The following is a 26,858-nucleotide window of genomic DNA, read 5'->3' as shown; positions in this document are numbered from 1 at the left end:
AGGGCTGGTGACCGGTCTCAGGGCCACTCTCAGTTCCCTGAGTGTGAGGCAGCTGCAGGTGAACCCTTCCAAGTTCCATTTGATCACCTCTGACTCAGAAGTCCCAACTCACACTGCAGTGACTGGTCTGCCTCCCATTTGAGGCACAACACTATTCTTTAACCACTAAGTGCCTAAAAGAAATCTGCCCTCTTGTTGTGTTTTTGCTGTACTATTTTCTTCTATTCCCTCAACAGAGCATACAAGCAGTCATCTATGTCCCTTGTAATTTTAAGGTTCTTCAGTTTATATGTATATGAGGAAGAGGATCATATTGCTTTCATAGTACTTAAGGCCTCTGAAAATACTGGACAGAGGAATTAACACCTGCCCAACACTGCACTGACAGATTCTCAGTGACAGACTGAAATGGCCATAAGCTAAGACTCCAGAACCTGCATTTCAAGTATGTCATATATAAAACAAATTAACCACAGAAGTCAAAAAGAAGAGCCAAAGTGTGTTTAGAAACGGCATTTAGGAAACAAAGGTTGAGATGCATGGCTTGACAATTGACAAAGTTAATTATTTGTTTGTGAGTTTTAAGCAAACACTTCAGCTATTATTTAAGCATGCAGTGAAGTCCAAAGCCCTGGAAGTGACTGAGTTAGATACTTTCATGATCTGTGACACACAAAGATGCCAGCCTTGGATGACATTTTAGAGCAGGTCGGAGAATTCGACTTCTTTCAGAAGAAAGCCCTCTTTGTCTTATGCCTGCTTTCTGCTACTTTTGCTCCCATTTATGTGGGGATTTTTTTCCTGGGATTCACCCCTGAGCATCGCTGCTTCAGCCCCGGGGTGGCTGAGCTGAGCCAGCGGTGTGGCTGGAGCCTGGAGGAGCAGCTGAATCACACGGTTCCCGAGTGGGATGGCCACGGGGCCAGCTTTGACAGCCGCTGCAGGAGGTACGAGGTGGACTGGAACGCAACAGGCATCAGCTGCACTGACCCCCTCGGCAGCCTGGTGGGCAGTGGGAGCACCGCCCCGCTCGGTCCCTGCCGGGATGGCTGGGTCTACAACTCCCCAGGGAGCTCTCTCGTCACCGAGGTAAGACACAGCTTGTCTTCACAGTGAGAAATCACTCTTGTCTGCACAGCTTAAAGATACAATATGCTAGATTAATAAAGTTTGCTTTTGGTGTACTGTCTGAGTCTGACTGCTAATAAACACTCAATATCAGAACCTGCTAGGCACTTAGATCAAAGATTCATGCACATAACAAGGGAAAATGATTGCTTTTCCTGGCAGCATAATACTGCAATCTTGTCATCAGTGGCTGTTCTCACAATTATTTCCATTACCAAACTGAAGGTAGCACCCCCTTAGCCCAGACTGAGGATATGATTGAGTGATAATGCAGACACTCATCCATAATGAACAAGAAGCAGAGGACAGGTCTACATTTCTCACATAATGCTTTAGCAACAGCAGTGCTCCTTTATCTCAATTTACAGTATCTAAACCAGATAATCTAGAATATAAAAACTATGCAAACCAGTACTAATACTCTTAAAGCCACGTAGAGACCTGAAGTATAGGAATGACCTCCAAAGAGATCTCTTCCCCTCCACTGCCAAATCTGTATTAGCTATACCTAAAACATGCCTAGCAGATGTTTGTGTAACTCGATCTTAAAACAGTGCATCGCTGGATGCTTCACAGCTTCCGTGAGCAGGGCATTCATATTTCCTTGCTTCACTATCATCACTGTTACAAAGCAAGTCCACCCCATTTTCCCTTGGGACAGATGGGCTGGGGCAGAGAAGAGCACTCCAGCTGTCCTCCACACCCGGAAAACCGAGCTGAGCTGTTTGGCATGGCCCCAGCAAACTTGTCTGGGTTAGAAAAAGATTAAATAAGCAGCCAAATACATTCATGCTTCTTTCTAGGCTGAAGGCTAATTACACTTTAGTGACTATTTCCAGCTGTAGAAAAGTTATTACCAATTTGCCCTCCTCCCTTTGTTGGGTGTGCCCTGACAACCTATTAATTGTAAATCAAAAGCAAGTGCCCCTTCCCTGCAGAAAAACGTCAGCCCAATCCTGGGCCTTTTGCCAGTACTAATGAGGTGAGGGATACCCCAGCGCCTGGCTCCACCCCAGCAGGGCTCATGGCAGCACCTCCATCTCTCTCACCTAGCACTGCTTTCATGCAGCAAGGAAACACATGGTTTGAAATAGGTCTTGGCATTTGGGGAGGTGACAATGCTCCAAGTGTCCTCCAAATTTCAAACAAATGGGTGGGGACAAGAGGATGAGATTTTTCTGAACTTTTTTATTTGTTCTTTCAGAGTTTTTCTTCCTTTCTCACTCTCCATATGTGTCATTATGCAATAATTTTCCGGGATGTAACTTTTTCACAAGGTTTGGGAAAATCCAAACAAGATGCATTGCAGATATCAGCTTAAGAGGTTAGAGGGTTTCTTTCCCGGAGTCTATTTTCTAGTTGATGCCATTGGTTTCCTTCCTTCTCAAACAGGCATGGTTTGTAGGGAATGTCCCTGTGCTTCTAACTGTGTTTGCTCTTACAGTTTAATCTGGTGTGTGAGGACTCCTGGAAGCTAGACCTCTTCCAGTCGTGTGTGAATGCTGGGTTTTTCATTGGCTCCATGAGCATTGGCTACATAGCAGACAGGTGGGTGGTGTATAGACAGGTATGGGATGAACTCTTTACTCTGGTTATTTGCTTTCTGATGTTGTTGAACAGCATTCACAATTTAGAAAGAAAATGAATGCAACCAAAACCTGATTGAGAAGGTCTGTCTGTCACATAAAAGGGAGGTGGGTGGTGGTTTCTAAGGTCCTGCTTTCAAAGGCTGTTTTGCCCCAAGAATCCACAGAAATGCCAAGGTATCCCTCCACTTTAACAGCCCTGAGGAATTCACACAAGTGAAGAGATTTTGTTTTCTCTCACAGGTACAAACTGCAATGCAAGCTCAGAGTCCAAGATGAAATTTTGACTCTTGCACCAAGAACTATTTGCTCATCTTGGCGATAATTTTGTTTCACATTAAGTTTAACAGTATCCAGATGGCCATAAATCAGTTTCAAAATAGGAGTTTTTCTCAGATACAGAAATAGAAGTAGTTGTTTCTTCCTAAATTTTATTTGATTCTCCTTTTTCTCAGCTGAGTCTGTGTTTAGCCAGTTCTAGACCTTATTGTCCCTCATTTCCTCTTTTTCATCACAATTATCATTGTGCTGTATATCTGCCCAGTGGATTTTTTTTTTTAGGTTAGACTGAAAAAATTTAGTGTTTGTAGCTGATCTTCTTCTGCATATTTACCAAATTTTTCAGTAAAATAACAAGAGAGAATGGGACTGGAACTTGAAGAAATTGAGGTAACAGGGAGTGAACAATCCTTCTGGAAATCCAGTCTGTCCTGAATTTTTTTTTTTTTTTAACTTTGTATTCTCAATAGCCTTTTCCTTCCAAGATTGTCTCTGTTGAACAGATATTGCTATTGTTCCCTTCTTTTCACTGTCCCACTTCAAGGGGGAAGGGCCACAGCCATCCCCTGTAGTAGTTCTGCAGTGTCACAAAATTAGGATAGGCTTGTGTTTGTCCCTGCTCCCTAGTTTTAGTGCAGGCAAACACACCATCAGTTAGGTTGTGCAGACAAATCTGCTTGTGAAGAAGCCCATCTATGAACAGATTGGACAGACTGCTTTCCCATCTTCATTAAACCATTACCTCGCTGCCAGTGAGCCAGACCAGCTTTTTTATAAGCTTTCTGCTTAAATGGATTTTTCATCAGTTGATAGTGATTTACTAAAGTAACCTTTTGTGGCCACATCTTGTGTGTGGCTACGCCTCTGGCAAAAGAGATTCTCAGGTGAAAGACATCAAATGGTTACAGCAGTACTACAAAAATACTACATCCAGTCTTCAGTCCTGGGGTGGAGTCCTCTCTCTGATTTCAAGAACAAAAGTGGACAAATTTATGACAATTTCTGCTTTTCTTTGCATGCATTTTGGAAGATCTTTGTTTCTTTTTTCTTCTTTTTAATCAGAAACGTTTGTCACCCCCCTCATCCTCTTTTTCCCTTAAATCCAAGTTCTTGTTTTCTGGCTAATCTCCTAGTAAATTTGAAAGCATTCCCTCCTTTTTCCCAGAACTGAGGCTTGGATGGTGATGCACACTCCTACAGGCATAACAGGACATGAAATAGCAGTGAGCAGATTCCATGAGCATCAGAAGCACCACATTTCAGATCACCTTTCCATGCCATCATGTTTACTAGCAAAGGCATTTCTTGCCACCATATGATGCTGAGAGCCAACAAAAGCCAGAGCTTCCAAATTCATAGCCATTTATATCCGAAATGCTCTCCCTCTGTGTCAAAATACTGAAGGATCTTTTTACAAAGGCTTTTTTTGAAACAGAAGTATGAAAAGACATGAGGACGTAGGATATAATTCCTCCTAAGATAAAACACATACATGTCAGAGTGTTAAGGGGTCTTCACTCTGCTCACACCACCCTGTCCCAGCTCACTGCTGCTCCTGCACTGCGAGCACCTGAGAGCAACACAAAATACCATAACCAGAATGTATTGTGCTCAGGGTAAAAACAAAACCAGAACTCTCAAATGTGGTCTGATGGGGCTTTCTTGGGTAGAACTTTCAGGCAAGTAAAAAATATCTGTTTGTCAGGCTCATGAGAGGAGGAAATTTGAGTGATGGGATCTACTGATGTTACTGTGGAGAACAAAAGACATGTATTTTGGCTGGCACTTATTATTGTGCTATTTTTGTTAGTGGATATTGACTAATTCAATGGTTTTTATAGTTCATACTTCTAACTGAATATGCATCTCTTGTCAGCTAGAAAACAAATGCTTTTCCAGTGTTCCAGTCCACTTGTTTCTTTTGGAAACCCTCTACTTCTGACCATCAGGGAGTCACAGCAATGGAGGGAATGACAAATAACAGGGATGTACAAAACCCTATTCAAGAAGAGCTCAGTAGTCAGCCAAGGTTGATAAAACATGTAAAGGTCACAGTTAGCAAACAAATCCCCATTAAAAAGCTCTGGCAGCTTTGAAAGATGGGTTGGGGAGCCATATCAGAGCAATCAGAGTCATAATCAAAGCAATCTGAATTAATTGCCTTAGTCATTAACCAAAAGTGAGCAATGACCTGAAAACACAAAACCAGGGGAGTTTCCTGAACCTCCATTGGGATTGCAAATGTGGCAAGGGGAATAACAGATATAGGCTCCTATTCAAAATGAGCAGAAACCCTCTCCAGCTTCTTCATAAGCTTTGGTTTGCCACCCTACCCTCCCAGGAGATGAGCCTCTTTGTTTTCGTTTTTTCCCTCTACAGGTTTGGGCGCAAACTCTGCCTTCTGGTCACAGTCCTCATCAACGCGGTTTCAGGGGTTCTGATGGCCTTTGCACCAAGCTACACCTGGACGGTGACGTTCCGCCTGATCCAGGGACTGGTCAGCAAGGGAGGCTGGCTCACAGGCTACGTCCTCAGTTACACAGTTTGCAGTTGCACCTTCTGGGCTGGGACCCTTGTTTAGCAGCAGGGCTGACCCCCACTGGCACCATCTGATTTCCTGAGCCCTGTGTGTAACGAGAGCAGACAGTGACACTGTGCTACTTGCTGCCAAACTGCACCTCTTTGCTTAAATGCAGGTGCTTGTGACCCGAGCTTGCACCAGCTCATAGACATAAATGGAATAATTAGGAGGCAGCTCTGAAAACTAAGAAACATTCATACCTGGAGAGCACATGCCAAAATGATGGGCAAGGTCTAGAGGCACAAACAAATTGAAAATACTGTGAAGATGTGTAGCACCTTTCTGGGAACGGCAACAAGCAGTGATGTAAGACAACACTCATGTTTCACAGCCTTGGTGCCAAAATGACTTTTGCTGTGCTGATTCAGCTGCTTGGTGGGTAGGGAGGTTCTGTTCCCAAGCCATATGGGAGGAGGGAGATGGAGGCAAACAAGTCACATCAGTCTATTTTATTTTGCCATGTATTTCTTAGCTTGAAGGAGTGGGTTAAAGAGAGCAGCCTTTGCCCTGTGTTGATGGGTGAGGGCCTGACACTCAAAGGAGGGGGCAAAGTCTGCAGCTGACCAGGGCTGGGGCTTGCCCTGTGACCGAGACCAGCTCTGCTCTCCCACCCAAACCCATGGCTGTGTGCCATGACCCAAGGACACAGCTCAGCACAGGGGCTACACGTGGTCTCAGCTGGCAGGAGTTATGCTCCCCTGGCTCTCCAAACCCATATGTTTGCTCATATGACATGTCTTTGCAGTTGCAGAATTTGTTGGTTCAGACTACCGGAGGGCAACAGGCATCATTTACCAGCTTGCCTTCACCCTGGGACTCCTCATCCTCACCGCCCTGGCTTATGCACTTCCGCACTGGAGGTGGCTCCAGCTTGCGGTCACGCTGCCCACTTTCTTTCTCCTCCTCTACTATTGGTAAGTGCCTGCTCTTGCAGCTCCCAGTAATGCCACACCCCACTGACAGGATCAGGGGACAGTGGCTGAGAGCTGAAGGTTCTCCTTAGAGAACAGCTGCAGTGCTACACATAGGATTTCCAAGATTATATTAGAAGAGATTTGGCCTTTTTCTGTTCCCTCTGCCCAAGAGTTTACTCTGACTCACCTAAGAGCAAGGGGCTATCTGCAACATGGTGTAATGCTTCTGTGTTTGGAGTCGTTGCCACACATCACAAAATAATATGTCATTATTTCTTAACCAGTCCTTGAGCTACTGTGGAAAGGGAGTTTTCTAATCATCTATCATAATTGGTTTTGGTTGTTTGGGTTTTTTAATACAATCGGCACAGGGTTGTTTGTGGCTTTTTTAATTGATTAAAAATGCTTCTTAGAATATAACTAGATCAGGGAAAAGAATTGGGATGTGATCTTTTTCTTTGAAAGGTTATTTTTAACATGGTAGAAATTAAGGATCAGATTTTGAGCTATTTTTTTATATCCATAGACTATTAGCTATTTCTAAAACTTGTCAAGAGAATTTATCTCAGACTAATGTTTCCAAACTATAATAAACTGGGTTTAGATTTAAAAAAAAAAGAATCAGGCTACCTTGCCACTCGAATGGAGCACAAATCAGAGTGCAATCACTGGCAGCCACAGCTACCACTGAGTTCAATTCCCCCTGTGAATCCTCAAAGCACTGTAGGATCCTAGCCTGAGCAACTCAGTTCCATGTTCATTTTCCAGGTACCAGTAATGTGCATTTTCCTTCCGTGTAGCTGTCGTGCTTATGTGTGTTGCAGGTGTCTGCCTGAGTCTCCCAGGTGGCTCATAGCTCAAAAGCAGAATGATGAAGCTATGGAAGTTATTAAGCGCATCGCCAAGGGAAACAGGAAGAAGCCACCTCTTTCTTTCCAGGTGACTGCACTGCATTTGCTGCATGTGTGCCTACTTCAAGACAAATAATGTTATGAGTTTAGGATTGTGTTGGGTTTAGAGCAAGGAGCAGTCAAAATCATTGCAGTTTCCAAAAGCAAAGGCAAGTGAGTTCCCGTTTACTGCCTAGGAGCCTCACAGAGCATATTTGGGAGATTTCATGACTTTAAATTCCACAACATCCTTATTCATTACTTTTTTAAAATGTTGCTTCATGCCATACACAACTACAACAGATATGAAGATTGTCTATATAAATTTTCATATTTCCTTTACCCAAAGTACTCTGGAGAAGTCATTTTGCCCTCAGTTACTTAACTGGCAAATGAAAACCCTCATCCTCCCATCAGCCTAAAGGAAAATATTCACCGTAGTGCTCACCACCTTCTCCCCCTCCCACTGTAACCTCTTGTCCTGTCACTAATGTTCCCAGAATCTCAGCTCTGAAGAGGAAGACGGAGAAAAGTTGAAACCTTCGTTCTTAGACCTGGTCAGGACACCTCAGATCAGAAAATACACGTTCATTTTGATGTACAGTTGGTAAGGATGGGAAGGCTTTTGCAGCCCAAATGGAGGTGTGTGATTTGGGGCCATTAAATCATTGTAATTGATTTAAGCCTGTTTTGCTCCTGACCAGCTGCAAATCTCAGTTCTTTGCATAAACTGTCTCCCAGGGGGATCGGCTTCATTTGCACCCTCTTCTCTGCCCAGGTTCACAAGCTCTGTCCTCTACCAGGGGCTCATCATGCACATGGGAATAGCTGCTGGCAACATGTATCTGGATTTCCTATATTCTGCTCTTGTCGAGTTCCCAGCCGCCTTCATCCTCCTGCTGACGCTGGATCGAATCGGCCGTCGCCACACCTGGGCTGCAGCCAGTGTGATGACAGGGGCTGCTTGCCTCATTGCAGCATTCCTGCCAGACAGTGAGTTCTGCAAACCTCCTCTGTCAAGGAATTCTCTCCCCATCTCTTGGTTGTTGCCCTGGAAAATAGAAAAAGATCCTTGATAACCTGGCCCATGTCAGTACTGTGATCCAGTGCAGTCAAATACCATAAAAGCTAATTTATGTTCCAGCAGCAGCATTTATACCTGCTAATGAGGGGCTGGAGAAACGGGGCGAATCAGATTTCCAAAATGGCATCAAATCAGATCGTAAGTCTGCAGGTGCTAGGCCATGAAGAATGCCGTGTTCACATGTCCACAATTTTTATCTGACCAGAAGTTTGTATTTTAATGTACAATTCAGGGTTTAATCCAAAAATCCCCACCTTTTCTGTTCCTAAAATGGAAAAATGTATAGGCACATGCACACACTTAAACAATGTCTGGGTAGTGTAAGTGCTTTCTGCCATCAGTGCTGCTGCCATGAATGTAGGATGTCAAACAATCACAGTGACCAACACTTGGCTTTGGTTTAGCTGAGCGCCTGCTCCAAGATCATTGTATCAAAGCAGTGCATCACTTAAGGGCCACCAAATGAAATTCCTTTCCTTTTGTTTTATGGAATATAAGTAGACTGAAACTACAGCCATTACAGCGCCACACAACTGTGAGTTCATCAGGGGGACAAGAACAAACACACAAAATGTTATAGTAAAATGTTATATGCATAAACCCCAGAGCACCCAGACAATGAAAAAACATTTTAGGAAGCGACTGGGGAGCGCAGTGGCTGTGCAAGGTGCAAGGGCCCTGCTGAGGGAGTGCAGGAGTGGGAGTCCTGTGGCCCCACAGCTGCTGCCTGTGCCAGGGCATGGGGCACAGTAGTGCCTGAGAGAACACCTCACTCTGGGGACAGAGGTGTGGATGACTTGGGACCTAAAACCCCACGTGGCAGACAGAGGTGTCCTGGGCTGACTCTCTGTGTAGGGCTAGGACATTCGTTTATTTGCAGCAGACATCTGCAGGTGTGAAAGCATTTATAGATCACCCTCTGACGTGGGGAGGCAAACACAAACTTGTCCCAGCTTGAAAGCCATCACAAGCCTCTGTGCAAAGGTACAGAGTACCTTCCTGCTAAGCAGATTTCAACTAACAAACAATGCCCTCTGTGAAGTTTTATTGCAAGCTACAAGTGGTGTCCTGTGTAAGCTTTTGTTTAACACACTAGATAACCCAAACTACTTTGTGTCATGAATTTCTCCTCTCTGTGACAGCAGCCTAGCAAAGTCTCATGTCTTGGTTATTTGCTTGACTCAAAAGACAATTGCATTCTAAATTCTTTGTTGAGTGAAACAACAGCATCATGCTTTACTGTTTCATTAAATTAAATATTTAATGCTGTTTTATGTCAAGAGCAGAAGAAAGCCATAGTTTTGTATTCAAACCTCAATGTGCACAATGTCTTTCCAGGTCTTTATTGGCTTAAAATGACTGCAGCTTGCTTGGGCAGGATGGGAATTACCATGTGCTATGAAATTATATGTGTGGCAAATCCTGAGCTGTATCCAACATTTCTTAGGTAAGTGCACCACCTTCTGTCAGCAGTAAAAGCACTGGGTGTTTCTCTGTGATAGACCAAGAGACTGGCTTGCAGCTAAAGATGTCGTAGAAGAGGAATTTGCTTGTATAAAGCACACCTTGAAATGGGGGAGGAGGGATACTGAGTGATATAGCAGAAACCCACCTCCTTCCTTGGCCAAAGCCCCTTCCCCACTTCCGAGCCCAGCACTGGGCATTTTTCTGGGGGAATGTGTAAGAAACCTTCCCAGACACCCTTCATGCTCCCTATCCAGTGCACCTCAGTGTACCAGCAGAAGTCAAGAGCTCATTGACCTCTCCAATACAGGGCTAGTCTTAATGTCTTACCTTGTCTAGCCCTCCTCCCCTCACCCAATTCGTCTCGTGGTATGTCTCCCTGGGAGAATGCTCTGCCTGTGCTCTCTTCTGATTATATTCACCGCTACAGGGGCCAGGTCTTTCCAAGTCTCTTCCTAAGCCCCAGGGTGTTAACTCTCTTCTCCTTCCAGGGCTCATGGCCCATCTCTTTTCCCATCAGCTGCAAATCCTGGACAGGGTGCTGGCCTGCTCATCTGGCAGCAGGGCTGGGTGACCCTTTGTGTGTCCTGTGGGGTGCAGAGCAGCCCCAGGCAGAGCTGGTGATGTGTGTGTTTATGTGTGTGTGTATTTGCATGTGCACTGCAGGAACCTGGGAGTCCTCGTCTGCTCCTCCCTGTGTGACCTCGGTGGGATCATAACGCCCTTCCTTGTGTACAGACTGGCAGACCTCTGGCATGAACTGCCCCTGGTCATCTTTGGTAAGAGCTGCAAGAGGGGTTGGTTGGCCAAAGGTGAGATGAATTAGTTTGGTGATTTATTTTCTGTCTTAAAAAAAAAAAAAAAAAACATGGAGAGATGCATAAACGTGTGTACATGTGTAAGATACAGCTTGGTGAGTCTGTTCATCTGGGTGTTTGGAAGTGGTAGCAAAGTCACCCCTTAGCCCCTTCTGCACTAAAGGGGACCCCATGCTTTTGGGATAGCCCTTTCAAGCTTTGACTTTCTCCTGCTGAGCCCTTTCCAAAGGAGGAAAAACTTTGGGTTCTGTCCCTCTCACTGGCAGCATGGTTACCTGAACTGAGGTCCCAGCAACATGGCCTTGTCTCCCTGCAGAAAAGTTGTACTCCATCTCAGGGTGGCCAGTCTATCAAGGATGCCTTGGCAATTTAGGATGGCAAAGGAGCATGTCAGCCCTAATGTTAAGGTTTCTATCCCAAAAAAGGGGCTGCCTTGAATGTCAGCTGCTGCACATAATCAAACCTGTGTGCCTGCGTGAACCATCTGCCCTCAGTAGGGTCACAGAGGGTCTAAAACTAATCAGAAGGTGAAACTGGCCAGGTGGACTGGTAGTAACCTTTCATGCATGTCCTAATCTAGCCAAAAGTAGAGATGACAGCTAGCCAGTATCACCTCAATCCCATGCCAACTGGACAATCATAGGCAAAACCTGCTTTCTTTGCACCGTGTGCCTGAAGCAAGGAAGCCAGGCTCCCTCAGGGTCTGTGCCTCAGGACAGCTTTCCAGGGCCCAGATGCACCTCAGAAATGTCAGCAATTACTCTGCAAATAAGAATCATGCAGATAAAAATCCAAGTGTTATTAATTCTTTGAGGCACCCTTATTCTGCCATTGGGGCAGACATTGTCTGTCCACTGGGGCATTAATTAGTGACTTGGAATTAAACATAGGCATGACAATTGCACTGCCTTTGTGATCCTTGTTCTGTGCTTGCAGCTGTGATTGTTCTAATCAACAGTGGCTTAGTTTTGCTCCTACCTGAAATGAAGGGAAAAGCTCTGCCTGAGACCATTGAAGACGCTGAAAATCTGCACAGGTATGGTGTTAAACAATGTCCTCTAAAGCAACTCACCTTCACATCTGCAAAATCTGCTTTAGAATCTCCATTTATTGTACATATCTGGAGATTTGTTGGGTTTTGTTGTACCCATATAAATACAGGTGGTGGCTGGTGGGTGACACATCCCTGATTGCAATATCAGGCTCTGGGCTCTCCTGTATGATCTGACTGGAATCCATAAACACCTTACATATGAGCCAGACATTGGGAAAAGGTGTGGAAGGTAGTGCCATGGGCCACCTGAAAAGCATTGATCAGTGAGGGAACTGTTGATATCCCCAAAGATGCTCTCACAGCAAGGACAAAAGCTGGCTGAGATGTGGTTTTAAATCTGGGAAGCAATTCAGTCAATGTCCTGTGGTTTCAGTGCTCTTGCCTTTTGGCTCAACCTGCAGCTTCTGGAGCACCTCCCAGGGTGGGGGTGGAGCTCCACAAACACTGGAAGGGTTGCTTAAGTTTACTGAAGCTCCTGTGAAGCCAAAAAATACTTGGCCTGGTAAAAAACTGGGTGTGGGAAAAAAGGACCTAACGTGGCCAGAAGGAGATGGCAATGTAGCACAGCATAGAGCAGGGAGAACATGCCTCTAGGAAACATTAGGAAAATCATACATGCAGCCACACACCCAGATGTTACTTTAGAATCCACTTAGAATAAGAGTTTTTACAGTAGGAAATGTCAGAGTAGAAGTTTCTAAAGGTACCGTTGGGATATGATTTCCAGACAGCAGCACAGTTGCAATGAGGCCACAGAAACTCTCAAATTTACTCCTTATTCTGCTGCTCTTCAAAATAGCCTAACCTCGTTTGAGCAATTGCCTGCCAAGATAACAGTTAAACCTAGTTTTGTTGAATGAATGCAAGAATATGGATTATGTGGCAGATCATGCTGTTAAACACCAGGAACATCATCTGGTTTTTCCCCTTTCCTTCCACAGGCAGGAGAAAAGTAAAGAAAAAACCATTTATCTCCACGTTCTGACTTCCGAAGTTGCCCCAAAGTAAGGGCACATTTTACCCTGGATCTGCCTTTGTTGGGGCAGGGAGGCAGAAGAGGGCCAGCAGAGCAGCCACAAGCCCAGACCTCATCCCACATCCAGAGGATGAACCATCCCACTGTGATGATCTTTCCCAGTTGCACTCCCCCAGCTGCCAGCACTCTGACACTTGGGGACTTTTGGAGCCAGAAGCATTTCTGCTTCACTCCCTCATGGACCATGTTGCAAATTTTTTCTATTTGCCTCCTGAACACTTTCATGTCTCTGGTGTCCCAGGCCATCTGGCAGCAGCACCTCATATGGCATGAGTGGGAAATTCATAAAGGAACACTTTCTTCTGCTTCTTATAAAACTAAAAATCTCTTTGGGCTGCTCACTCACAGCTCCTTTCTATAGCAAGCAGGAGTGCAGTCATGAGCCCAGTTCACTTCCTTCAAGCTACACCTGACTCTGCACAAAAGTACCACATAGGCAGTATCTGATTTACTGTCACAATTCCCTCTACATCCCTTAAAATCTTGGTGCTGTTGGTTGGTCTATGGCTCCTGCTTCCCAGATCAGCTCTGTGATTCAGCTCCTGCCACCCAGGCAGTGAGCACTGCCACTGTAGAGACCACTGTGGGAGCCTCAGGCATCCACAAGCTCCTTTTCCTTCCTAATTTTGCTCTTCTTCTTCCAGAGAAATAAGTACAAAAAATAAGCACTTCTAAGTCCAAGCTGACTTTTAAGATTTGGTATTCCATAATTTGACTGGATATTAGGCAAGCTGGAAAATTAAAAGGAAGAAAATGAGGAATTGGAGGCAGTGAAGCCTCAGGATGCGGTGGGCTGCGTACAACTGCAAAAACATTCGGGATCAGCGACAGGGAAGGGGCAGGAAGCCCCACCACCGTCACCCCCTGGGACCAGCACAAACAGTAACAGGACACTGTGCCCTGCATATTAAAACATATTAAAGTTTGTGTTTATGCATGAACGTTTTCCTAATGCTCGGAGCTTGATTATTTACATGGCCAAACTCCCAAACATCTGTCAGAAAAAAGGACTGAGGCAGGGGGAAAGATAAGTCAAAAAAAGGATATGGCTTTTAAAGTTGATCTCCCTCTGTACCATGCTGGAGAATCACTGCTCTAGTGCCTTTGAAGGTTGAAGAGTCCTCTCCACAGCTTTTGGGAAGCTGTGATTCACAGCATAGTCATCAACTTGTATACATTCTTTGGATCTGAGTTTGCTTCCTGACCAGTTCTAGTTATGGGAAAAGGCCCAATTTCTTAATATTTTAAAATATTAAGAAACACAGCAGTGTAGGGTAGGGATGGGATAGGAGCACCGAAGTGTCTGAACAACAGCTATGCTTGCGTGTTGGCGTTTGGATTTAGGTGCTGACAGCAACAGCAGAGGAAAAGAACAGTGCTTAGAAAGGTGCAGCCCTCAGCCACAAGATTGTCTGCCCATCAGATGATGCCATGGAGAACACCAGAAACTTTGTAAAAGTAAAGAGCAATTCTTCCCAAAACCCAGCTGGTGGGTGGGTACCCAAAACACGGAGCTTTTATGTTCTCTTTGGGCACAGTTGATATAAAGTCCAGATTTAAGTAATTAGGTGAGGGGCAGGGTCTTCTTAAGGGGCCAGTCCCACTTTCATTTACCTGGCCCTGTTTACATGCTCCCAGGCTCCTTGCCAGAGTCAGATGGTGCTTGGTCCTGAAGCGCTCCTTCCCAAGCTCCAAGGACAGCCCTGCCACTGGGCTGGTTATGCTCCAGCAGGAGCAGACAGTCTTCAGCTGCTCTTAAGGGGAAGGGAAGCTCTCAAACCGTGTGACTTAAGGCAGGATGTGAGCTTCAGTCACAGTCTGGGGGAGACACACTCCTGCCACCCCACCAGGACACAATGCTGCTGCTCCACATTTTGAGAGCAGCCATTTGCAGCTGGACCAGCTTTTACATCTCTCTGACTTCCCAACTCCAAGAAGCAATCCATGAATGGACAAAGGTCACCAGCAAGGAAATCAGTGAAGGACATTTGCCCTTGTGTTTATTAAGCTGCCACCAGAAGCAGATGCCACTATCACTTGTAGGTGACTGCAAAGCAAAGGCACACCAGAGCCTGCCACCTCTGTAGCTCCTGCTGTGGCAGTAGCAGTGCTTATGGAAATAAATACCAGTGTGATGGGTAAGGCTCTTGGGACTCAGCTTTTTTAGTTACTCATTTATTCATCTCAGTATTTGCTTTGCTTGACTTGTTGCTACCTCCCCCCTTTTCTATCTGCAGAGTTTTCAACAGGTTTTATATCAAAGAACTGTAAGTCAGAAGTTCTGACAGATTTCTATTAGTGCAGAGCAGAGACATGTCTGCAACTACAGCAGGACCCCTGGCTCTCCCAGACAGCTAATTGCACCTGCTCTATCCCTCTTGCCCTCTCAGCACAAGCTTGTTCCCCCCTGATCCCAAAGCAAATACTAGTTTTGCAACTGCCCAGGCCAAAGTCATGTCATTCCTGATCTGTCTGTACCCTTCTCAGGGCAACCTTGCCATGGCCCTGCCTCGCTGAACAACGTGCTTCCCTGCCTTGGAGGCCCTCACAGCAACACTGAACATTAACTGAGGCTCAGGTCAGCTGAAAGCTGGCGCAAGATCACTGGGATGCAATCCTGGGGGAATTTCACCCTGCCTGCTAGAGTCTAGCAATGCCTTGCTCAGCTGGGAGTTCTCTCCCTGTAGCTGATTATCAATGGGCAGAGGTATCTTGTACCCTGCTCACAGTATCCTTATGGAAAACCAGTGTTTCCCAGCAGTGATAGGGACCAGCAACACTAACAGGGAAGGGGAGCCGCAGAATAATTTTTTCTGTTTTGCTCTGCAACCACAGGTCTGTTACAGCCACTCAATCGGATGGACTAGGAAATTTGTGAAGGTGCTGGATATTTCCTGGAAGCCCCAGTGCTGCCCCTGGTGCTCCCTGAGGCACCCTTGGTCAGGGTCCTGCAAGTCCCCAAGCCTGATCCCAGCTCATTCCAAAGAATGCCCCAACAGGACACACATATAATGATATTACTTTACGAAGGAAATTAGTCTTTCTTCTGTGCATTCTTTTTTGTGCTCTGGAGTTGCCACATGCCCACCCTTGTGAGTAGCCAATAAAATAGGAGAATATAAAATCAGTTTTTAAAAAACTCTGTGCAAGTTGTCACACAACTGACCAAGGCTTGTAGTTACCTTGATTCTACAATGGAGATAGATCTCTGTTATATTGTGCTGCCCCTTCATAAGGAAAACCAAGTCAGACTTCATGGAGGCTTACAAAGTTTTGTCGGGATGGATCCCACCACATTCAAGTTAAGATCTCTTGAAGTCCACGTTGAAGTCCACAAAGCTGATACAAAAATTCCCGAGCCCTAAAATATGTTTCTCTTGGTGTACAGCTATGCAGCAATAGGGACACTCCCATCAGAAAACCCTAAACATTGTAAATAAAGGATATGCAGAGAAATTGAAATAAGACAGGCAAAACTTTTGAGGGGGTATTTATTCTAAGTGGCATTTCTGTGCTACTGCCCTAAAGCAGACTACCCAGCAAGAGTTACACCTTCTTCAGCCACGTGTTACTTCTGATCCTTGGACATGGAGATAGATTTTTTTGGCCTTTGGAGCACTTCGCCTGCAAGAGTAACAAGACATGAACATCAGCCAGGAATGAAAGTGTTCAGTGAGCACCTAACTTCAAGTTCTTTACCTGCTCTGCCTTGGCCCCAGAAAAATGATCGTATATTCCTTCAAGTTTGCTCTGGCTCCTCAGCAGATACTGGTGCTCCACGCACCACGTGTAAAGCTGCTATCAAGACTATCCTTTTTCTTTTCAATTGTTAAGGGTTTTTTTTAACACAAATGCCATTTATAATGGTGTTGCAGCATGTTGGAGAGGCAAGTGCAGCTATTCACAGGCCAGTAAAGGCCTAGGCTACTTGTTTTCAAGATGCCTAGGTAAATGTGTGGCAAAAGGAGTCCAGAATCTGTCCAGTTAGAGTCTGGAAATTACTCAGCAACTTCTTGGAATCAAAGAAGACAGCCAAGTAATCCCTGGGCTTCTCTCTGGACAGGGATTTTGATCAATTTCAAGTGAAAGCTGCTAAAAGTTCATCATCATGACTTACCTGTGAAAGTTCTCAACATCCTCCACAGTCTCAGGCAAAACTCTTCCTTTAGTTTCAGGCAGAAGCAGCACCAATCCACCCGCAATCAAACCAAGAACAGCTTCAAAACAGAGGCACAAAGCTTGTAAGCATTTATTAAGCACTTTCTACTGCCAGACAGAAAGGACTCGTCAATGGCACTTTATTCTGTTCCTCATGCAAGATGTGCACCTCAAGCCTCTATATGCAGAACTGCTGTGCTGGTACAAAAATGGAAGCTGTGGCTGCCCTGTGAAGACAGCGCCAAGCCAAGTCCTCTTGTGTGTTATGCACTGAACTAGGACACCTCAAACAGGGCAGACAATCCTTCCTTTGTAGAGGAAAGAATTTTTATTTTTATTTTTAGTGCTAAAGCATGCCAGGAAACATATTCCATTTTTATGCTATTCACATAAGATTAGAAAATGTATACAGAATATATTATCAACTTCTCCACTGATAATTTCTTTTATCCAGTTCGTACATGTTCAGTATAAATATTTTTAATCTACTAAGCACCCTTCTAGATGTCCTGTCTGTTAAAATCTGCATATTGCCATTCAAGGTATTTTTCTATAAATAATGTGCTGACCTAAGATTCATAAAAATGTTGCAGGCCCTGACCTGAGAGTTCAGGTCACTAGTCTGCAAAACTCATCTTGCATTTATTTACCAGCTGCTTTCCAAATAGCTGGAGAAGAGCCAGTTAAAGTGTCAGAAAAGCTGAAGCATTAAAGCTGTACTTGTACTCCATTAAATAGGCAATTATGTGAAATTCCAGGGGTTCACTGCTGGACAGACAATATAATGCACAGAAGAGCAGTAAATCAGCATTGAAGCCATCAAATATTCATCTCATCAAAATTTTTCTGAGCCATCTGTCAAATATGTATTTGGCTCTAACTTCCTTTAAAATACAAGGAGAAATCATAGGGGCAAGGAAGACATGAATGCATAAACAAGTTCCAGCTTGTCATAAACTGAAGGCTAAGGCCTTGTAGAGAGCAATGGGCTTCTGCTGAATTTACAGCAGCTGCCTTGGTGGCTTTTCCCTCCCTTTGGAACTTGGGTCCCCCTGCTGCACCCTGGGCAAGGAGGTGTGGTGGCACTTACTGAAGACAATCAGTGGCAGATCGTGCCAGACTTCCACCAGTCTGTAGACAATGAAGGGGACGAGGACTCCACCAATATCACACAAAGAGGAGCAAACCATCACCCCAAGATTCCTGGTTTGGCAGCAAAGGGATCATGTTAGTGTCAGAGTAGTGCAGCTGGAAAGGGATGGATCATAACTCTCACCCATGCACAGGAAAGATCCAGGCACTCTGTGGGACTTCAGATCCCTCACCCACCCTAGTTCTCCCGAGGTTTCCTTTTATTTTGTTCATGTGAGTTTCCCCTTGTGTAAATGTACATTTCTTTTCTTTATTAAGCTACGTTTTTAAAGCATTTTAGCTGGGCTTCACCTACTTTACGTTCAACAGTACCTGTGTAGTTCTGACACATTTGAGGATAACTAAATTTAGCATAAAACATAACATACACATCAGCCTCAATTATTTGTTTCCAGGCCAAATGCCAGCTGGGAAGAGGATGCACCTACCTGATATAAGTTGGATACAGTTCAGTGCTTACGAAGCAAACCATTTCAAAAGCCATTGTAATTCCCATTCTCCCAATGCAAGCAGCAACCACTTTTAACGAATGCATGTCTGCAGAGAAAATACATTCAACACATTTAAAAGCATCCCAGTGATTTAGCAGGTGTCAATTAATACAGCAGTGTTATTTTGTGGGACCTCTGATCCCATGTCAGTTGATCTTCTCAAGGGACTTTGTTTCACCCGTGTGAGTGAGGGAACAGTCAGCACCACACGAGCAGTGGCACAGGGACCCTCACAAAGCAGCATGGGGGTTCCAGATGACAGGGTGGGAAGCCCCCAGAGGGCTTCACTCAGGGGACTTACCCTCTGGGATGAGGGCTGTGGCAAGGCAGGCAGCCCCAGCCACCGCGTTTGACACGGCCCAGGGGTAGCGCCGCCCAAGACGGTCAATAGTGACAATGATGATGAAGGCAGCTGGGAATTCAACAAGTGCAGAATAGAGGAAATCCAGATACATGTTCTCAGCATCCATTCCCATGTGCATGATGAGCCCCTGGTAGAGGACAGAGCTTGTGAACCTGGGCAGAGAAGAGCATCCTGGATTTGTTAGTCGGTCAGAGAACAGAGGTCTGCGTCCTGATGGAGTTTGCAATCCAGAACTCCAAAACCAGCTCTCTAGCGTTATATTCTTACCAGTTGTACATCAAAATGAGTGTGTTTTTTCTTATCTGTGGTGTCCTGAAAAGGTCCATCAGTGAGGGATTCTGCTTTCCACAATCTTCTTCTTCAAATTGAATATCCTATGGAAGAGCCAGTACATAGTACATTAAATTTCTTCTGGGAGGAACAGATGGAAGGTACTATCACATGCTGTTTACTTACATGCACAAGCAAACCCTGATCTCACCTTAAAATGGGAAGGCATCTTTTTCCCGTTTTTTTTAGCCATATCACTGACAATTTTCATAGCTTTGTCATTTTTTCCTTGAGATATCAGCCACCTGGGAGACTCTGGGAGGCACCTACAATGCGAGTAGATGCCATTATATGAAAAAACATAAAACCTATTCTCCCATGCTTGGAGACTTTGGAAGGATTAAATAGAGGCAGATGGATTTTTGTTTTTTGGTTGGATGGGTTTCATGAGCTACTTCCCACTCCCGCAGTATGGGGAAAAGTACAATATCCCATGGCTGAGACTGGAAGAGGAACAGTTGAGATAGTGGCTTTGGTCAAAGAGGAGTTTATTAAAGATAAGTCAGGGAGGGGCTTTGAGTGAGAGTGGTGCTCTCATCTTATGCAGCCCATTCACCACAAACCAGCTCCTCTTAGGGAGCCATTTTTCACTTCTGCTATTATGGGTTAAGAAGTAGTAAACAAGATAGAACTGGCTTACCAATTCAAAAATATGGAAGAAGGAAGGCAACAAATTTCTTTCTACTAGTCCTAACCCATCCAGACAATTTCTCAAATCCAAAGCACTCAAACCAAAAAATATCAATTAAGAAGAGAGGAGAGAAACTAGGATGAAGGAGTACCTAAGTGCTTTTTTTTTGGTTGGATGGCAAAAATCCGCAACTTTTTTCCTTAAAAGAACATGCTAACAACCTGTTAGAGTTATGCTAGCATTAGATGATCTCTCAGTAACCGTATTTTCAATGTAAGGCCAACTAAATTATGCCAAGGCACCTATTTTCTTTTATGAAATGCTTAAAGAAAATAATAAATTATATTAATCCACTTTTCCTCCAGTGTTTTTTCAAAGTGGTCTGCTTTTTAAACACAATGTCAGGTGAGGTGCACAGGCTAGGATTCAACAAGATCTCAGCTGCTGAGGGGTTCTATTTCCCTCTCCTTTTTGCCGTGAACCTCCCCTTTGCACCAAGAGATGCGCACAACCAAAAAGGAGCGCCCAGTCTCTCTCAGTATCAAGCCTTGGGAAGCAGGAGAAGCTGGGGTTTTTTGGGTCGTGGGCAGAGCTACAACAAAAGGGCCCTTACCAGTAGTAGAGCAGGAAGAAGCAGGTCGGCAGGGTGACGGTGAGCTGCAGCCAGCGCCAGTGAGGGACGGCGTAAGCGATGGCATCGAAGACCAGGAGCCCGACAGAGAAGGCCGCCTGGTAGAGGATCCCCACCGTCCTCCGGTACTGCGGGCCCACCACTTCCGTCACTGCAAAGGCACACACGGACAGGTGAGCGCCGTGGCTGCTCCACGCAGGAGAAACCTGCTTTGAGGGGACGCTGGAAGACCAGCACTACAGTAACACCTTGGAGAAACCTTGGTAATCATGGGCATCCCAGCATAATCCTTCCAGACAAAAATCCCCTGGTTTGCTTTTCTGGCACCCAAAGTCCAGTAGGGAAGAAAACACTGCTGCTGGTAGTACATTGGCCTAAGACATCCTGGAACATCTGCTGTGGAGATCTCTGAGTAAATCAAGCATTCGTACAGATGGATTTTGTTGTGAAATGCCAACATACATAATGTCTCCAACCCAACAACAAAGCTGAACATTTGGTTTCCTAAGTGCAGCGTTTTGGCCTGCATTTCACTCCAAGGACATAAGGAAAACCTGTTTCACAGGATGGCACAGAGCTCCCGGGCCAGGGTGGCATCACAATGCATTTGCACTTTGCAAGTCAGCATCACAGTATCACATCACACATTAACTCTGTATTAACAAGACTTAAAAGTAACTATTCCAGCCAGCAGGCACAAGCACACTCAACATTTTGCGTGCAGTTGTGTGATTCCAAGAAAGGAAACTCATTAGAAAAAGAACAGTAAGGAAATAATTATCAGCCAAAGGAACTGCTGAGTTTTGGAACCACAGATTAGCTAATGCTGCTCAGCCAAATGATGCACAAAGACATCTCCTCAGGCTCAGTAGAACTGAGCCAGAAGCAGTTGAAGGGCAAACAAGTGCCCCAGCAGAGCAGGACAACAAGGTTGTTCTGTCCTTGTATCCTTCCCTGGACATTCAGTATTGACCACCCTTAGGGAAAAGATGAAAGTTTAACAGAGCTTTGGGGCTGCTTGTGGATAGCATTTTTTCAGGAGAGAGTTTCAAGAGAACTCAAGAGTAACAAGATATAACAGAGAAAATATCAGGATAGGGCAAATCATTGTCCTGAAAAGGACTTTGTGCTCTAAAATGGCTTAAAGTTCCCCAGAAGAGGGGATGAAGATTTCGTATGTGCCAGGAAAAGATTTAAGAGGCCAAGCAAGCATCCAGAAATGCACAGGAAGGAATAATCGTGTCCTAGCAGAAGACAGTCTGGACTGTGGGATAGGTATTTTTATTTTAGTCATATCAGACATCTGGATAACTGCATTAGCAAGATGCCCCCACTGAAAGACTTAATGGAAGTTTAGGGTGCTGACTTTTACATTTTTACCACTATCACAGTGAACTGCATCTCTCAGAGACATTTGGTAGAGCCATCTGACATCCTAACCCAGTTAAGGTTCTATCAGTCAGCTTTTAAAATACTTAATCTGCTGCTTCAGTGATTGCTTGTAGTTGGGTATTTTGGACAGAAGACTGAACATCACTCCAGAAAAATTAGAGAAGTCCCAGGAAGCTCTACCCTGCACCAGAAAATTGTCCTGAGATGGCCACCCAGCCATGCCTCACCAGCAGACACAGCTGGTGCAGGACTCTGGGAGAGGCACCCACACAGGCTGGGTTTTCCACTGCTTGGCCTCCACTCAGACCAGTGGATACACACAGGTACACAAACACCTTGTCTTTTTATCAGCAAGTACATGCTGTTCTTCAGCTATTTTTAGATTCTGAAGCCTCTGTTTGCCCTTTAATGCTCTTCATGTCATAAAAATGCCGCAAGTTTTCCCCACCCTCTGCCTGCTTCTTTAATGGCCTGCTCTGTCACCATCCTGTCGCTGCCCGGGCTGGAGGGGCTGTGGTCTGCCAAGTCACCTTCCCCAGCCAGAGCCTGAGGAGAGGAAGAGGAGCCACGGGGCCCAGATAGATCTGCAAAGGTGAGCTGTGCCACAGGAGAAAGCCTATCTCTATGTAAGAGCCCTAATATACCACTACTTGCTCCAGCTTTGAAGGCTACTACTGTTTCTCCCTAATGGCAGTGCTTGAAAACATCCTGAGAAGCCAAAGAGGGAGAAAACTCCTTAATAAAACACTGTGGGAGGCCTTTTTTTTAATGGCTTTTTTTCAAGTGTTTTGGAGTTGAGTTTATTTCTTTCCTTCATCTTCTGCAGCTAGTCTTGCTCCTGGGAGAAGGTCCTGAACTCACCCAGGATGTAGCCTGCAGTCCAGCAGCCCTTGCTGACCAGCCCTTGTAAGAACCGGATGATGACTATCCACAGGTAGGTGGGCACGAAGACCAGAAGGATTCCACACACAATATTTGCAAGGATTGTTGTTAAAAGGCAAAATTTACGGCCAAACCTGGATTGGAAAATAATAAGCATGAAGCAAACCACTAGTCATGGAAGCATTTTAAACTAGTAAGAGCTTTGTGTATCTTTGGGGAAAAAATCCAATTTTGCTATGCAAAATAGAGACATGCTTTTTATTCCTCGCCCACTACTCATTACTCTGCTTTTCTATTCAATGAAAAGTTACTGTGCCAGCTGCTCTGCAATTCCACAAAAACTTTCAGGAAAAAAAGAATAGTCCCACATTTACATCTATTACATTGGGAATGAAAATTAAGTATGGGTTATATATATATAAAGTAGGAGCTCCAAACCAGCATTTCCTGGCTTTGGTTAACACCTAAGGGTTCTGATGTGGCACAGTGGAAGTTTGGGGTGTGCAGTTCTAAAACAGTCCTCGTGGGCTCTGCAGGACTTGCTGAGCAGATCTGTGCTCAGCACCAGGTATAATCTAAAAGGCAGGATACTGGCTCGTGCTGCAACTGAATATCCACAGGGACGACCTTCTTTTCAGAAGAGCAGAAATGGTATCAGTTGCACAACCTTTACCTAAGTTTTGCTGCTGAACATGGATAAGGGAGGTCAGAGAGTTTTATTGTCAGCCCACACATACCTGTCTGCAATGTAGCCAATGTTTATGGAGCCAATAAAAAACCCAGCGTTCACAGATGACTGAAAGAGATCCAACTTCCAAGAGTCCTCACACACCAGGTCAAACTAAAGGAGCAACCACAGAGACAAAAGAGTGAAATGAGGAGCTGGCTCACATCCACAGGTTTCCTTCACTTCAGTTAAAGATTTAAACTTGTTTCTGGGTCAATGCCTGTTTTGTCAGCACACAGAAATCCTACTAACTTAACTAATTGTCCAACATTAAAAACTGGAACAAGCCCTTAAGCAGTTTACTGGCATTTCCCATTCATGTCTCATCTCTCTTTTCTGGAAAGAACGTGAGTTACTGTCTGTCAAAACTGACACCCTAACCTGTGTGGGCCCTCATTGATCAAATAAACATCATCACCCTGAGTTTTTCAAACAGCTTTTTTTTTGTGGCTGATGGTGAACCTTTCTAAGCAGTTCTTGTTGGCTCATACCTTGGCATGGCACAGAAGTACCCGCAGACCACTCAGGACTGGGTGTGATGCCTTTACTAAAAGTATTCTAAATGCCTTCAGATGCCTGCCTTGTCCAGCTTCCCATGGAGCACTGGTCTCCTGGAGGAGGGTGGAAGTATCTACATCTGCCCTGAGGCAAAGATTTTTTTTTTTTTTTTTTTTGCTTCTGTGTTCGTTATACATACAGGGGAAAGAATCCTGACTACCACCACCTCTGCAGCATTGGTGGAAACATTTGGTGGAACTTTCTATGATGAAATCAAGATTGTCATCACAGTTACTGGTTTATTCTTAAAGCACCTAAACTGCTAAAGTACACTAAGTAGCTTAAGTACAATTTTCAGTTTATTCACTCCTCCTGAGAACACAAAAGTCATTGGCTTTTCTACAGTTTATTCCTGACTAATGCTGTTTAATTGTGGGAAATATTTACCTTTCCCCCACACTGACTGACATTCATTTTTATTTGAAACCAACTTTGAAAGACTTTATTCCTTAAAAAAAAGGAAAAAAAAAAGAAAAAAAAAAAAGAAGGGGGTGGGGGGAAAGAAATAAAGATCTTTGCATTGGCCAGTTTTGTTTGCAGCCCTGCAAGCTGCACTGTTTACACACCTTCACAAATCGGACCTCTCATGTGACAGGAATTTCATTCAGAACTGGACTTTATCTACCTGGGGATTTATTTGCTGAAACATGCTTTGCTCCCCAGCTGGAGATATAAGCCTCCTCAGCAGCCAAAGCAACACTTCACAGCAAGGACAGAGGGAAGATGACTTGTAAAGCCCCCAGCGCAAGTTCACAGTGAGAGACAATCCCTTCTCCAGGTAAGTAGGCGATATTCTAACACAGCCAAGGCTCCACCAACCCTCTCCCACACCTCTCACCTTGTCTGTAACAGAGGGGACAGGGCAAAGGGGGCTGTTTTTACCTCGGTGACGAGAGAGCTCCCTGGGGAGTTGTAGACCCAGCCATCCCGGCAGGGACCGAGCGGGGCGGTGCTCCCACTGCCCACCAGGCTGCCGAGGGGGTCAGTGCAGCTGATGCCTGTTGCGTTCCAGTCCACCTCGTACCTCCTGCAGCGGCTGTCAAAGCTGGCCCCGTGGCCATCCCACTCGGGAACCGTGTGATTCAGCTGCTCCTCCAGGCTCCAGCCACACCGCTGGCTCAGCTCAGCCACCCCGGGGCTGAAGCAGCGATGCTCAGGAATGAACCCGAAGAAGAAGACCCCCACGTACACTGGGGTGAAGGAAGCAGATAACAAACACAGGACAAAAAAAGTTTGCTTCTGGAACCTGTCAAACTCTCCAATGTGCTCTAAAATGTCATCTAGGGTTGGCATTTTGGCATCAAAACCACATCAAAAACCTCAACTAGGTCCTCTCTGCAGCACTGATATATTTAGTTGGCAGCAAAGCTACTTAAGTAACAAAGATATTTGACCAAAAGTCAAGACTAACTCTATAAATTATTAAACTACATGTTGCAAGCTTTATTTTTTAGGTTTCATCTGAAATCAGACCTTAATTCACCCAGGGAGAATTTGCATTTAACCCCTAATCAGAGCACTTATATGTTCCTGTTCTCTGGAAAAGCTCCTATGGGCCACACGCCTTCAGGTTTGTTGGGGGTTTTGGGGTTATTTTTTTAATTAGGCAAGCTAGCTCCTCAAATAATAGGCATTTTTAAAGAGCAAACATAGATGGAAAATGCTACCAACATACAAGCAACACATGGGTTTAGTGCAGAATGGCTGGGCACTGCACGTGAGCAAAGCTTCTTAACCAGAATCTGTAAAAAATAGGTGGGTACACTCTGAAAAAGAAGTGTCTCTACGTTGAGCCACATAGCAGTAAAGGAAGAGCTTTCCTGAAAATTCCTGTATCATGTGTGTCTCATCCCTCACCCTCCACACTTTTCCATTCCCATGGAAAACCTCTCCCCACCTGTATCAGGGAACACAATTTTCACCTGACCATGTTTTTGTAGTGATACAAAAGAGAAAAAGCATTCACTACAGAATTATGCACTGGGAATAGCTGTGGGAAGCCACAATATACAGTATCTATGGCCAAAACACCTATTTTTTTTTTAACCACAGAAGACCTAGAAAACTTTAGGTAGACTTCATTGCAGGCACCCCAAATAAATGCAGTTATATCAGGCTCTAGTGGTACATTGTCCTGCCTATGGATAGATACCAACTACTCCTGTATCTTTTGCTGACAACAGCAGCCTTCCATCAGAAAGAAAAGCGTAAATGAAGGTAACATTTAAAAAACATTTAAAAAGTGAAAAACTGCCCGGAAAGCAATTTGAATAGCTTAGGCAACAATGAAAAATATTTAAAGACACAATACACTCAAAAAACCCCCCAAAAAACCAGAACTTGGTCTCGCTGCTCATCATCTACAGACCAAGAGTGGCCTGAGCAGCTGTGAAAGCTCCTTTGCAGGCCAACACTTCAAAATCATTCCCCACATCACACAGACGTAGTTTCTCCTCTCCTGCTTCATCCTCTTCTCCATCAGGAACATCTACACCAAGTTAACAAGAACTCCTCTCCCGGCCACTCAGAGCTGTGTCACCCTCAGCCTAGCACAGCACCACCCCACAACAGACCTTTGCCTCCCTGGCTGCAGGTGTTCCGTGTGGAGCTGGCAAGGGGAAGACGGATGCAAAAGTGCACAGCAGTCACCACGCTGAGAGCCTTGCAGTCCCTGCAAGCCTTCCTCAGCAGGAGAATGTGTGCAGTCA

The 26,858-nt window shown here is 44.9% G+C and overlaps 2 protein-coding genes across 3 annotated transcripts; one reads left to right on the top strand and one right to left on the bottom strand.

Annotated features, from left to right (window-relative positions):
* Positions 1-489: 489 nt before the first annotated feature.
* Positions 490-13,775, top strand: LOC138108284 (solute carrier family 22 member 2-like). 2 transcript variants are annotated; one of them, XM_069010708.1, is made up of 12 exons: positions 493-1,089; positions 2,573-2,676; positions 5,373-5,527; positions 6,320-6,488; positions 7,313-7,427; positions 7,879-7,985; positions 8,157-8,371; positions 9,801-9,909; positions 10,593-10,705; positions 11,681-11,780; positions 12,740-12,802; positions 13,479-13,775. In XM_069010708.1, the coding sequence occupies exons 1-12, from the start codon at positions 679-681 to the stop codon at positions 13,507-13,509; spliced, it is 1,692 nt and encodes a 563-aa protein (XP_068866809.1). In that variant the 5' UTR covers positions 493-678; the 3' UTR covers positions 13,510-13,775. The 2 variants fall into 2 exon arrangements, with proteins under 2 accessions (XP_068866810.1, XP_068866809.1); XM_069010709.1 differs by lacking the exons at positions 12,740-12,802; positions 13,479-13,775 and having other exon boundaries at positions 490-1,089; positions 11,703-11,774.
* A 2,532-nt stretch (positions 13,776-16,307) lies between these two features.
* Positions 16,308-25,587, bottom strand: LOC138108283 (solute carrier family 22 member 2-like). The gene is made up of 11 exons (XM_069010707.1): positions 25,033-25,587; positions 23,603-23,706; positions 22,845-22,999; positions 20,574-20,742; positions 19,481-19,595; positions 19,267-19,373; positions 18,937-19,151; positions 18,573-18,681; positions 18,083-18,195; positions 16,952-17,051; positions 16,308-16,458 (listed from the first exon to the last, which is right to left on the bottom strand). Exons 1-11 carry the CDS (start codon positions 25,441-25,443, stop codon positions 16,392-16,394), a joined length of 1,665 nt encoding a protein of 554 aa, XP_068866808.1. The 5' UTR covers positions 25,444-25,587; the 3' UTR covers positions 16,308-16,391.
* Between the last annotated feature and the right edge of the window lie 1,271 nt (positions 25,588-26,858).

Source organism: Aphelocoma coerulescens, chromosome 3 (assembly GCF_041296385.1).
Source record: "Aphelocoma coerulescens isolate FSJ_1873_10779 chromosome 3, UR_Acoe_1.0, whole genome shotgun sequence".
Lineage (NCBI taxonomy): Eukaryota > Metazoa > Chordata > Aves > Passeriformes > Corvidae > Aphelocoma > Aphelocoma coerulescens.
The sequence above is the reverse complement of the archived record's forward strand: the minus strand, read 5'-3'. Positions and strand labels throughout refer to the sequence as shown.